Source organism: Hyla sarda, chromosome 10, assembly GCF_029499605.1.
Source record: "Hyla sarda isolate aHylSar1 chromosome 10, aHylSar1.hap1, whole genome shotgun sequence".
Classification (NCBI taxonomy): Eukaryota; Metazoa; Chordata; class Amphibia; order Anura; family Hylidae; genus Hyla; species Hyla sarda.
Genome location: NC_079198.1, coordinates 17035130 through 17049539, shown reverse-complemented (window position 1 = coordinate 17049539; position 14410 = coordinate 17035130). Strand labels below are relative to the sequence as shown.

Sequence of the window (14410 nt, the reverse complement as noted above, 5' to 3'; positions counted from 1 at the left end):
ACCATAATTGTGTCATCTGTTTCTAAATTATAATATGGGAGCATAGTGGTGTAATTGTTAGCTCCGAGGCCTGGCAGCGCTGGGGTCATTGGTCTGAATCTGATCAGTTTCTATTTTCTCCCTTCGTTCCTGTGGGTTTCCTTCAGTTTCTCCGGTTTTCTCGGCAGGTTAAGTGGCTTCATGTAAAATAGTCCCAAGTGTGAGAGCTTGAAATAAGGTAAATTAGATGGCGGTCCCACCAGGGACAAGGACTGATGAGAACACATTATCTGTACAGCACCACAGAACAGAATAACACCATAAAACAATGAGAGCCTATCCCAGGCATGTGATCGGTTTCCCTATGTGATATACGGTATGTAACCAGGTGACATAATATATGAGATAATACCCCCTACTATAAATGATTAGGTGCCCATGGCCATCTAAAAAGATAAGGCTATGTACCAAGAAATGGAACTCCTTGGTGACTCCTTTTCTTCTCCTATGTATAGTAAGGGGAGGACATTACCGTCCCCCATTTACTGACTAAGAATGTTCTTTTTATTAAAAAAAAAAAAAAAAGGAAAAAAATCTGCAGCATCTGAGTGTGTGTTATGAGGTTCTGCAGCAGCTGATGTGTGTATTATAATGTTCTACATCGGCTGAAGTGTATCATGATGTTCTTTAGCAGCTGAGGTGGCAGGTACAGAGCATGATTAGAGCGGGGGACAGGATATGAGTCGGGATATAAAGACAGAATATGGGGACGGGATAGGAGGACAAGATATGAAGACAGGATATAAGGACGGGATATGAAGTCAGGATATAAGGTAGAATATTAGGACGGGATATGAGGACGGGATATGAAGTCGGGATATAAGGTGGAATATTAGGACGGGATATGAGGATGGGATTTGAAGACAGAATATGGGGACAGGATATGGGGATGGGATATGAGGACTGAATATGAATACGAGATATGAGGACGGGATATGGGGACAGATTATGAGATTGGGATATGATGACGGGATATGAGGACTGGATATAATGACAGGATATGGAGACGGGATATGAACGGGATATGGGGACGGGCTATGAGGACGGTATATGAAGACAGGATATGGGGACGGGATATGATCGGAACGTGGGGACGGGATATGTGGTCGAATTATGAGATTGGGATATGAGGATGGGATATTAGGATGGGATATGAGGACAAGAGTGTCATTGTTGCTTTTTTCCTCTTCCACAAGGTTTTAGGTAGGGGAAAAGGCAACACCATGCTCTCTGCTAGCATCTCTGGTATACAGTATATATATGTAGGCCAAAAAGAATATGGATTATCATCCTTACCTCCTTTTCACCACAGATATGGCTGACGGTAGAAGCAGAGGCTGGGCTGGTCGAGGGTCCCAGTACAGAGACAACCCCTTTGGGTAAAATTTGACACACTGTAGGAAAAAAGAAAATCACATATAAAATAAGCAACATTAAGGATAAACGACAGAACTGTTTGCTTCGTCTCGTTCCCTTCACCCTTATCCCTCATTCTGATGAGGTAGCACATAAACATCAATACAAGCATCAATGACTCCTTCAGCATGTACATACAGACAGTGCCGCGGAGAAGTCTTAGTCCGGGCGGTAATGTCTGCGTGTCGATTATATTCACCTCATTAAGTTCCTCTGGGTTTATAGTCCTTCTCCTCATAGGTTATTGAACATTCATTTCTAGCAGCCTTCGGGTTGACAATCTCGAGAGCGTTTCCTCTGATTAAATACTGGGGTCCAGGTCAGGTTTGATAATTGCGTCCCATGCATTCTATCCTCGGTTCACCCATCGCCAACGTCTTACGCAACCCTTCAGGAACACAGACATTCGGCAAACACCGCTCAGGACAGAACACACTCATTAGGACTTAATTTACACTGTGAGGGACATTTGCTTGGTCACTTATGAAAGGAAGAATGCTAATTGTATTACAAAAAAAAAAAATGGGAAAAAAGTTCCTTCCGGCACCGCACTTATAAATTCTGTCACCACAGCATTTTATAAAGGGCTTTGTTAGGGCAAACAGAAAAAAAAATGTAAAAAATCTGGCCGTGGATCCCTTATTCCAATATAATTGAATTGTTACAGTAGTTAAACCGCTAATTGCCACCTTCCGAGGCAAGTCACGGCTCTGCACTCTCTGCTGCAGATCATTCATGGGCCTCGATAGCTGTAAGTTCCCAAGGGTTGGATTTACTGCGGAATTTGTGTCCAGACGGGCGGATGGAAAGAAGCAGCAACGTGGACCTACATGGAACGGGAAAAAAAAATTCTATGCAGTAAATGTACTAGGCGTCGCATTTCAATGTGAATATAAGGGGCGGAATGGTCGAGGGTTTGTCTTGCCAATTTGCCCTACAGAGTTTCGATGGGAAAGTCAAAATTTAGAACAGAGCTAATGGGCTGAGGATTTTGCTGTTGAAAATCCAAAAATACGGTAAAAAAATAAATAAAAATATTAAACCATGTTTAAATACAGTAAACACAAAAACCTAAACTTATCTACCGCCATACTCATGATTCCCGCCAATCTCTGATGATTACATATGACCTCTACAGATTGGCTATACAGATACCAGCAGGGGCCAGAGTGGTTGGGCCATTGGACCACCAAGTTTGGTGCACAGAATTGGCGCACATTTTACAGTAGATTTTATGCAGAATTATCCCTCTAGGTCAGTGTTTTCCAACCAGGGTACTTCCAGCTGGTGTAAAACTACGACTCCCAACATGCTCGGACAGCCAAAGGCTGTCCGAGCATGTTGGGAGTTGTAGTTTTGCTACAGGCACCCTGGTTAAAACAATACTCTAGGTTATACCGGGGTACTATCTCTACAGGACTAAAATTTACCGGACTTGGGACATTTAGGGGGTTATTTATCATTGTGTTCTATAGTTTTTTTTTTGGTCTACTTTTGTGGATTTTTGTTATCTTTTTGTGGGTTTTTTTTCCGTCATTTAGACCTTTTGGTGTTGCTAGACTATTTTTTGAAGTGACGGACTTATCTGCATGGTTTTGTTTTTGTTTTTTTGCACAAATTTTGCTGCAACTGGCGCAAAAAAAAAAAAAAAAAAAAAACGCAAATCCAGACCCCCTACTGACCAGGTCTAAAAAAGATTACTACTTCTGTTTTTTGGCCAAATATAAAAAATCATCAGCCGGAGGTGGAGAGAGAGAAAGAGGGAGAAGGTGAAAGAGGGAGAAGGAGAAAGAAAGAGAGGGAGAGAGATAGAGAAAGAGAGGGAGAGATAGAGAGAGAGAGAGGGGGAGGGGGGAGGGAGAAGGAGAGGGAGAGAGAAAGAGAGAGAAAGAGAGAGAGAGAGAAAGAGAGAGAGAGAGAGAGAGGGAGGGAGAGAGAGGGATGGAGAGGGAGAGGGAGAGATAATAAGGTAGAGAATAAGAATGTTTAAAGACATAAAAAGTTAAAAATAAAAAATAAAAAGTACAAAGGAAAAGTAAAGCAGTTGTCCATATGAAACAATCAGATATATTTTTTAAGGTACAAAAACAGAATGGTAAAGACGTAAGAAACAATAAGATTGTTCGCAACGGCCAAAATCTAACAATTTCATGCGTCCAAGTTTAAAAAAATATCTGACAAAGTGGTGATAACATAATTAAAAAAAAAAGTTAAAAGGTAAAAAATAAAAAAATACCTGTTCAACTAATACTCTGTCTCTTGAACAATAAAGTTTTTTTTTTTCCTGGCCTGCAGCAAGGTAAACCACTGTTCAAATATGAGGGGGACTCTCTTTGCAGACCTTCTTTTAGGGTGCATTCACACGCCAGTAGCTAGCAGGGAGTTACACTACCATTCATTTAAATGGGTCCGTGGACAGTCCACAAATCTGACACTATTGCAGACTGTCCGCGGACCCATTCAAATCAATGGTAGAGTAACTCACAGCAGGTTTCCCGCAGCATGAAACCCGCTGCTAGTAATAGCGTGTGAACGCACTCTATGATAAATTTGGAGCAGCACCGCCAAAAAAAAAAACGCATCTAGACAAACAACAAAAATGATTTAGCCAAGACCATTATTGATAAATAACCCCCTCAATCTTTTACTATACACTGGTTCCAGGGCAGATTGTCCTTTACTTTTCGCCGTCTACCTATCTCTGGACTACACATTATCCCAACAAAGTCCCTCATAGACACTCTCTCAGTTCACTGGTTCTCTTTGGTGACAACACTTACACCTTGTGCAGCTCCTCTCTGGCATTATGATTTGCTAGATGACAGTCTCACAGAGGCTACTTTAAACGGTACCTATCACTTTCTACACTTTATTGGTTGGAGGCTAGATTTCGAGACCCCCACAAGACCCCCAGTATTGCTAAAATTTGACTCTGAACAGGTGAGATGTCTAATATGATGAACGTGTACATCACTTAGCTGAGCACATCTTACCTTTCGTCTCAGCACCTGGACCCCTGTTTGACAAGTCACTGTGGCTGTCAGAAGTTTTTCAATGTAATAGATACCCTCTCAGGCTTTCAGTCACTTGTGTTTACTCGCATCTCTGGTTTCAGGCCTACTTTTCTTACCCTACTCCTTGGGTAGGCTCCTCTGGCACCTCATGTGGTCACACCGCATGGACTTACTCTGGTGCCAAAACACTCCCTTTTAAAGGGTTTTTCCTACCAGGGTTCGGGTACAGCTTTTAAACCACAAGTTTACATTTCTTTGCCCGTATTAGATTTAAAGGGGTATTCCAGTAAAAAAAACTTTTTTGTTTGTTTTTATATCAACTGGCTCCAGAAAGTTAAACAGATTTGTAAATTTCTTCTATTAAAAAATCTTAATCCTTTCAGTACTTATGAGCTTCTGAAGTTAAGGTTGTTCTTTTCTGTCTAAGTGCTCTCTGATGACACGTGTCTCGGGAAATGCCCAGTTTAGAAGCAAATCCCCATAGCAAACCTCTTCTAAACTGGGTGGTTCCCGAGACACGTGTCATCAGAGAGCACTTAGACAGAAAACAACAACCTTAACCTTAGAAGTAATTTACAAATCTGTTTAACTTTCTGGAGCCAGTTGATATATAAAAAAAATGTTTTTCCTGGATAACTCCTTTAATCCTTAAAGTACATATTAGCTGCTGAAGTTGAGTTGTTGTTTTCTGTCTGACCACAGTGCTCTCTGCTGACACCTCTGTCTGTCTCAGGAACTGTCCAGAGCAGGAAAGGTTTGCTATGGGGATTTGCTCCTACTCTGGACAGTTCCTGAGACAGACAGAGGTGTCAGCAGAGAGCACTGTGGTCAGACAGAAAACAACAACTCAACTTCAGCAGCTGATAAACACTGGAAGGATTAATATTTTTTTAATAGAAGTAATTTACAAATCTGTTTAACTTTCTGGAGCCAGTTGATATGAAAAAAAAAATGTTTTTTTACTGGAATACCCCTTTAACCTAGGCCTGCCCTGTTGCTGATGCCTTCTCCTGAAAGCTAGCAGCCAGGAAACTATGCACTTTGTACTTACTTTCTATTGCCTTTTTGTATTATATACTATACATCATCCAATTCCCTCTCACAATCCAAAAAAAAAATAAAAACCAAAGCGGCAGGGAAGCTCGCCTTAGAATAAGGTAATGCACAATGAAAGGTGTTCTGTAAACACTGTTATATGGGGAATGTGGTAATAAAAAGACTGTCATCTATAATACATGGCTATCAGCAGGAACCGAAATGTGTGAAAGTGAACACAGAATGCATTGCTTTCATTCTCTAGAATTTGGGATTAGAGATTGCTTTCGGTCCAGTCGAGATATTTTATATTAGTGTACATTTTTATTTTGTAGGATAAGAAAAAGGAAGTCTGTTTTATTCAGATTACGAAAGATAAACATTAAAGCATGCAGAGAAATTTAGCTAAAATTAGATTTGCTGGCATTTTGTAGAATACGGAAATCTGTTATTATTTATAGTGAAATTTAATGGGATATTCCAGGGGAAAACATTTTTTTAAATCAACTGGTGCCAGAAAGTTAAACAGATTTGTAAATTACTTCTATTAAAAAAAAAATCTTAATCTTTCTAGTACTTATCAGCTGCTGTATGCTCCACAGGAAGTTCTTTTCATTTTGAATGTATTTTCTGTCTGACCACAGTGCTCTCTGCTGACACCTCTGTCCATTTCAGGAACTGTCCAGAGCAGGATAGGTTTGCTATGGGGATTTGCTCCTACTCTGGACATGAACAGTGGTGTCAGTAGAGAGCACTGTGGTCAGACTGAAAAGAACTACACAACTTCCTCTGGAGCATACAGCAGCTGATAAGTACTGGAAGGATTAAGATTTTTTAAGAAAACTAATTTACAAATCTGTTTAACTTTCTGGCACAAGTTGATTTTAAAAACATTGTTTTCCACCGGAGTACCCCTTTAAAACTTGTGAAATGGGAAAAAATTTGGACAGCAGCATTAAGTTAAAAAAAAAAAAGGCCTTCCCTTTCCTGGGCCCCACCAGCCCCCTATACAACTATGCCCCTGTCACACTCTTTTTCTGACCCACAGCTTTGAACACTGCTATTTACCATTGCTATAACATTCACTCTGCTAACTACATAGTGCCCTAGTTGAGATGAATGAACATATGCTGATTGTGCTTGCTTTGGATCCGGGAGATAAGAGCAGGAACAAGAGAGTAGAGCAAGAAAGCAAATTTAGTGACTACAGCCCCTTATATACTAGGGGGAGGTTGGAATAATCCCATTGGTTGCAAAGCCTGTAAGTCCTGAACCCAGAGAACTCTGGGTACATCACATGACATTACCACATGACCCCAGAAGGTCCTAAAGATCTATACAACCATTATCATATACTACGTGACCTAGGTAGGTCCTATACATTTATATACTATACAAAAATATATTTATATGAGGTGACCAAGGGGCAAGCCCTGCAGGAGAGCCCTGTGGAATGGAGGGACTCTAGCTGAGGGGACTTTAGACAGGGACAGGACCAGGTCCTGTACCGGGATACCACACTGACAAAAAAGCAATTGAAAACTACAGCGGAACCTTATTTGGGTCTATTGGGTCCTCTTGGAATCTATCATATGATAGTTCCAGCATAGCGTCATGGCTGCCATTACGTAAGCATAGCCTAACACCTAAGGTCTCTCTGTACAGAACAGTCTCCATGATAAAAAATAAAAAAATACTGCACCAGAAACATTAGCCATGACTAATATATGTGATAGCCCAGAGGGAGGGCAGATGGAACTATGAAGGAACACTTGGTGCGAATGCTGAGAGTAGTTGTCTTCACATTGGTCATGGTCTCCAACCTATGGACCTCCAGATGTTGGATCTATGCTGATATCCATTAGCATAGATCCCTACACATCCCTTTGGATATATAAGAATACCTAATTGTATTTCTAGGCGCACATGAGATAATAATGCAGTCATACAATGTCCGCCTAAATGGGATGAGGGTGTGGTGACAATGGGGGAGATTTATCAAAACCTGTGTGGAGAAAAAGTTGACCATTTGCTTGTAGCAACCAATCAGATCGCTTCTTTTGCTTTCCAGAGGCCCACTTCAAAATGAAAGAAGCGATCTGATTGGTTGCTATGGGCAACGGGGTAACTTTTCCTCTGGACAGATTTGGATAAATCTCCCACATTTATTTATATATATATATATATATATATATATATATATATATATACACACATACATATATATATTCTGTTGCTATATATATATATATATATATATATATATATATATATATGTGTAATCCTATAACTTTTTATATATTTAAATATTTTTTAGGACTAATAGCTGTTTCAATAGGCCATAGTAAAGATAGATTTATTCCAGGCTGCAGGCAACATAACAAACAGGCATACTTACCCAGCCCACTCCCCCGCCCCTGCCGGTTTCCCGAGCACCCAGTGTCCACCAATGGTGTAGACGGAGATGCCTGCTCAGCATAGACATCATAGAGCACCTAGTGATCCCACATCACGCACCACATATTCTCAAAGGACATTTCTATTTGGTTGACTAAGCCTTGTTTTTTTGAAAAAGAAACCAAACAGTTCACTGATCTCTACACCTGAATATTTTATCGATTGTCCAATAAGCGGCTGGTAATGAAACCGAGAAGCGGAGGCAGCCGATCCTGAACCTCTTACTGTTCATGGAAATTAATAGAAAATACAAAAAGACAGAAGAGATTTATAACATGGTCCTTTGTTTTTCTTTCTGCGGCCCCCGTGGTGTGTAATGTGGTGACATAATTTACGGTAATCTGTAACAAGTGCAATACATGGACTCAGCACTTTTTGGTAATGTGAATTTCAGATGCTATTCATCACATTATGGAGCTATGCGGCACCTGTAACCCGGCGGGCTATATAATCCTTAAGCGATAATCATAAAATCAATTTGACAAGATATTCCATTTAAATTTCTTATGCGGAGTCCATTCATCAGCTGATTTACTCTTCATCATGGTTAAATTGTGATCTACGCTCTGCTCCTACAAGGTATATATACCTCTTGTACACATACAAAATACAGCATTAGGCTTCGGGCCCATCGCACAGCTGAGCCAGAGCCTGAGCCAGAGCCTGTGACACGAAGCCTGGGACACGGAGATGTACGCACATGCGCCATAGTGCGGTGACACTGGATGGCACCATGTAAGGATCTGCTTGACATAATGGGTCTCATGTACTGTGTTTCTGCTCCTACAAGGTATATATACCTATTGTACACATACAAAATACAGCATTAGGCTTCGGGCCCATCGCACAGCTGAGCCAGAGCCTGTGTAGAGGTACACGAAGCCTGGGACACGGAGATGTACGCACATGCGCCATAGTGCGGTGACACTGGATGGCACCATGTAAGGATCTGCTTGACATAATGGGTCTCATGTACTGTGTTTCTGCTCCTACAAGGTATATATACCTATTGTACACATACAAAATACAGCATTAGGCTTCGGGCCCATCGCACAGCTGAGCCTGAGCCTGTATAGAGGTGCGCGAAGCCTGAGACACGGAGACATAGGCACATCCACCATCGTACGGTGACACTGCATGGCACCATGTACGGATTTATTTGACATAATGCAGTGGTCTCAAACTGTGGCCCTCCAGACGTTGCAAAACTTCAACTCCCACCATTAGAGATGAGCGAACTTACAGTAAATTTGATTTGTCACGAACTTCTCGGCTCGGCAGTTGCTGACTTTAGCCTGCATAAATGAGTTCAGCTTTCAGGTGCTCCGGTGGGCTGGAAAAGGTGGATACAGTCCTAGGAGACTCTTTCCTATGACTGTATCCACTTTTTCCAGCCCACCGGAGCACCCGAAAGCTGAACGAATTTATGCAGGCTAAAGTCAGCAACTGCCGAGCCGAGAAATTCGTGACGAATCGAATTTACTGTAAGTTCGCTCATCTCTACCCACCATGCCCGAAAAGCCATTGGCAAAATTATTTGCCAAAAACAGGAGTAAAATACACAGAGAAAAAGTATTAGATTTGCACCTCTTCCATGTTTGGAATCCCACTCAGTGGAGGGCCCGAGGGCCATGACTCATGGATTCTCTCTTTGGTGTTCATCCAATCCGTATGCCCCCCTCAGGCAATGTAACAAGCTTAAACAGTGTATTATTTTTCAAGTGATTTCTTAACAGGGATTTCTGAGATCATAAAATATTGAGCAAAGGAAGGAAATGTGATACAATAATAAAAAGCCCATTTCTTCCCTGTATAAACCCGGCACTTCGGTGCAGTCCTTCTGGTGACCCCCCATTGTGTCTTTGTTTGCTTGGCTGCAGTGATAATGTGCCTATGTATGTGATCACTGCAGCCAATTACTGGCCTCAGATTGACACAGTGATTGACACGTTATCACGGCAGCCGAGCACTGACAAAGTGGGGGTTCACCACACTAGGAGCATCGGTTATGTACATGAAAATGTAATTTTAAGTAAAAAATGTTGCACTGAGTTGAAGACTACCATATTAATTCCTTCTTCATTTTAATTTACTCTGATATGCAATTTGCAACCCGCTCCTAGTTTGGTTTTTCATGTAGTTGTGTCCCTCCCAATAATACATGCTGGATGTAAGATGTGTATGCCTCCACTAGCTCTCATGTTCAAGCACAGCCTTATTCCTGGACTGATTTCTCTTTCTATAGCCCATGAGGAATCTCTTCTCCCTTGTACTGACAGATATTGATGCTGAGGAGTATGTGATTTACCTTCCCCTTAAGTGCAAAATTTGTCTGCTGTGCCTCTCTCTACACTCCTACACAGCCTTTGTGATTTCCTTCTGCCCCCCGCCTGCAAACGGCCTTGTGTGCTCTCCTTCCTCTATCTATAGCTTGTGTAATCTGCCCTCCCTGATATCTTGGATGCTTTTTTCCTCTTAACACTTATCTGCTGTATACAACATTTCCCCTCTCCATTCTCTCCATCTCACTTGTTTCCCCTCTACACAGACTATTATATTAACACATTACAGACAGCAGATAAAGCCAAGATCAGTTCTCTGTTAGAATGATGTCAGAAGCAACAGGACAGCCTGATAGGTGAAGGAGTAACACAGCTTTAACAATAGCAAAATGATAGGAAATCTAAAAAGTTGCATAATTTTGGATGTAGGGACGAACAATAAAAATCTAGTGCAAAGGTTTCCATCGTCAAACTCAGGACTAGATTGGTTTTACATGAAGACTTACTGGCATTCAGCGCATGTTCCTCCACTACAGGAGAAACATTGTATTGCATGGCGCCCATTCAACTGCTTATTGCAGTGACTCCTTGCTCTAGATCAGAGGCATAGCTTGTAGCTTCTGGGCCCAGATGCAAAATCTGAATCAGGGCCCAATATGCCAATTATAATACTGGTCTCTTATGGTGCGGATGTACTTTGGGGCCCTGTTAGGTACCATGGCCCTGGTGCAACTGCTACCTCTGCTTTCTTTATAGCTACGCCCCTGCTCTCAATAATGGATGGTGGCCTCCCAGATTCCATTCCCCTGATTCCATAACTCCAATAAAGTTGTATATAGCAGCAATACACAAACTTGACTGTGCACCAAACAATCTCTGCCTCACTGCGATGGTATGAGTGGAGGACACACCAAGGAAATAGGGACCGCCATTCTAGAGATCACCCCCCCACCAATCTAACAATTATTACCTATTTTGTGGATATGTGGTCTGCTAAAATACCCCTAACATAATTTTGTCCTATAAATCGTGATTATCAGTAGTAAGTAATGCTGCACCTATTGAGTTTCCTGTAATCAGAGGTATATGAGACGCGACTATTTCTGCTGATCGTTCCTTCCTAGTAAGGGTTAAAGCAGCGCTGCTCTATATCATCCATTTTTCATCAGGGCCCTCAGTGACAATCATCCTTGCATACACAGATGATCGTTCTCTTTTTCATTGCAATAAAGCATATTTGCCCATGGGAGGCTTTCCAGCAAATAATATAGAGCCCAACTCACGGCTTGGTCAGGCCAGGCTGCAATCCCCATATGAGGAATAAAATCACTGTGTCACGGTGTCTGATTTCACAGCTGTTAACAAGCAGCCCCGAGCCCGTACCACCGATGTCACTATGGAAACCATTGGCGGATCTTAATAAGAGACTCAAAGCAAATTAAACTTTACACTGTATCTCCTCCAACCTGCAACGCGCGCTAGGACAACCAGCTGCGAGGAGACAGCAGTTCAGGTCTATCATCATGTCAAGGAGCCTCAACATGAGGGCCATTAAGGCACCTGCAAACCTTAAGTCATTCAAATCAGATTCTATTATTTCAGGTTATGATCTACTTGAATTGATTTCGAATCCACCTGCAAAACCCCCAAAAATTCGTATATAACCTATTGTATTTACCGTATGTCAACAGCAAGATACAAGTAATATGGAAGTGAGTGAAGAGGTCCCATAGGAAAGATCGAAATGGGATTTCTTTTACAGCATCCGATTTTACACCCCACACCAGACAAATCGGGGGTTATTTCGCTTTGCTTTCCATATATCCTTCTGTTTGCTGACTACGCAGTATCTGAATGGTTTCCTACCAATAATAAAAGGAATGGGACCAACCAAGTGCCCCAAAGCCACATGGTTTGCCCGTAGACTCTTGGCTACGAGTCTGGCTCTTGAGACTGTAGAGACCCACTTATCTCCTACTATATCCCTCCCTCCACTATAAACCATACTTAATTTAAAATAAATACGTGAAACAACACGATTCTTTAACTTTGTGTGGGTGGGAATCGGCCACAGCTCTTTTTATTTATAAAAATATAATAAATAGTGATGAGCGGCATTGCCCATATTCGAATTCGCGATATTTAGCGAATATATAGACGATTATTCGTCCTATATTCGCGAATTTCGCATATTTGTTATATTCGCATATGCGAATACTCGCATATTCGCATATTTGAGGAAGGGGGTGGGCAACTTTACTATTGGTTGCTAGGGATGTTGTTGATAACCTCTGACAAGTGTATTTGCATCATTCTAATTGGCCCACAAGTGAAAAGAAGGAATATGCAAATATTCACTTTTGCGAATATGCGCATCTGCGAATATTCACATATGAAAATATGCGCATATGCGAATATGAGCATATGTGGAAAAAAGTGAATATTCGTAATTTCGAATATATATATTCACAAAATTCGCGAATTTGCGATATTCGTGATAAAAATTCAAAATAAGAATATTCGCGCCCAACACTAATAATAAACAACCAAAACAACATTAACAAAAGGCACCGTTGGCTTCTTGCCAACCCGAGAGGTGCTGCCACACCGTCCTGTGTGCAGGTCTATCCCGGGTTGGCTCTGCTTTCTCCGTCTTTATTCCGCCAAGCTGTGATTTACACAAAATTACAACAAAAAGGGAGGGAGGGAGGGCAAAAACTCTGGGTCCAGGGCAGCAAAGGGGGGGGGGGGGGGGGAGGAAAGGGACAGCACTCTATAAATACCTAAGGGAGGAGCCCCTATAGCCCGGGAAGACCTGCCACCCTGATTGGACACTCCTATAGCCCCCACCCTTGGGACCTACCACCCTCGCTGCTAGGCAGATTAGAGGTAGGGGAAGGGTGCTAACTCACTAAATTAATCCCTTAATGGCTCTCCAGTCAGGGGGCAAGCTGTGCCTAGCTAGCTAGGCTGGCTGTGCCACCAACCCGCCCAGTGATAAATTTAAAGTTTGTCCAGCTATACATTTCCCCTATAAATGAGCAGACCCAAATCAGTCAGAACCAGACTTGTTACCTGATCGGTGACCCCCATAATGTCCATACACCAGAATGGGGCATATGGGGAATATTATCTTTATGAGAAGTTTGGACAATGCTTTGTTCGCTAGAAAGGTCGCCTACGATAAGGACAGCACATGGTGGTCTGGCGGCTGACGGGGGCAGGGGTCCACAGTTCAACTCTTGTTAACTTACATGGGTCCCCTTTCCAAATCTTTAAGAGACTAGAAGAAAGGGGATAGATAAGAAAATTGGTGTCCTGCTGCCAGGAGTAACGCAATGTGATGACATAATCAAACACTATAGAGGTGCTAAATTTGTATTTGTGTTATGTATGCCCGTGGCACACCAACAGAATAATGTTCATTTAACAGGCATGTGAAAAAGAGATAATTATTTAGGCGTGTAGGCCATATCACATGCTCTGACACCTCACATGTTTTGACAGCTCTGCGAACATGTTAACACGATACATAGACGACACTTTCTTACTACGTTATAGAGTAGACTCTTGTCACCCTAATATAGTCACCAAGAAAGCATGAATCTTAAAGAGATATTAAACAAGAGGTGTGAAAAGTGAGTCACATTATTATAATCACCATAAAAGCGTGAATCTTAAGGAGATATTAAAATGGAAGTGTGAAAAGTGAGTTAGCAACTCTGGTCAATGTAATCTTATCACCAAGGCGCTTCTGTATGGCTTCATGACTGAAAGAATATGTCATCTTTAAAGGGGTACTCCTTCCCTAGACATCTTATCCCTTATCCAAAGGATAGGGGATAAGGTGTCTGATTGCGGGGGTCCCGCCGCTGGGACCACTGCGATCTCTGTGCAGTACCCAACATTCATTTAGAATACTTGGAGTGGCAGCGGGGGTCGTGAAGTCACTCTCACACCCCTTGTGACATCACACCACGCCCCCTAAACTCAAGTCTATGGGAGGAGGCGTGGCAGCCGCCACGCCCCCTCCCATAGACTTGCATTGAGGGGCAGTGACGTTATGTCATGAGGGGCATGGCAGTGACGTCACGACCCCGGCGCCTGCTCTAAGCGTTTGGAACAAAATGTTCCAGAAGCTGGGGCAGCAGAGTACCCCTTTAATGG

General features: G+C 42.1%; 1 protein-coding gene across 4 annotated transcripts in view; it reads right to left on the bottom strand.

Moving 5' to 3' along the window:
• GRIK5 (glutamate ionotropic receptor kainate type subunit 5) overlaps positions 1-14410 on the bottom strand; it is a 354857-nt gene that overhangs the window by 125672 nt on the left and 214775 nt on the right. For all 4 annotated transcript variants that reach the window (XM_056542912.1, XM_056542911.1, XM_056542909.1 and 1 more), the window contains one exon: positions 1336-1433. In XM_056542912.1, the coding sequence (XP_056398887.1) occupies positions 1336-1433 (98 nt within the window). The remainder of the gene's footprint in view (positions 1-1335; positions 1434-14410) is intronic.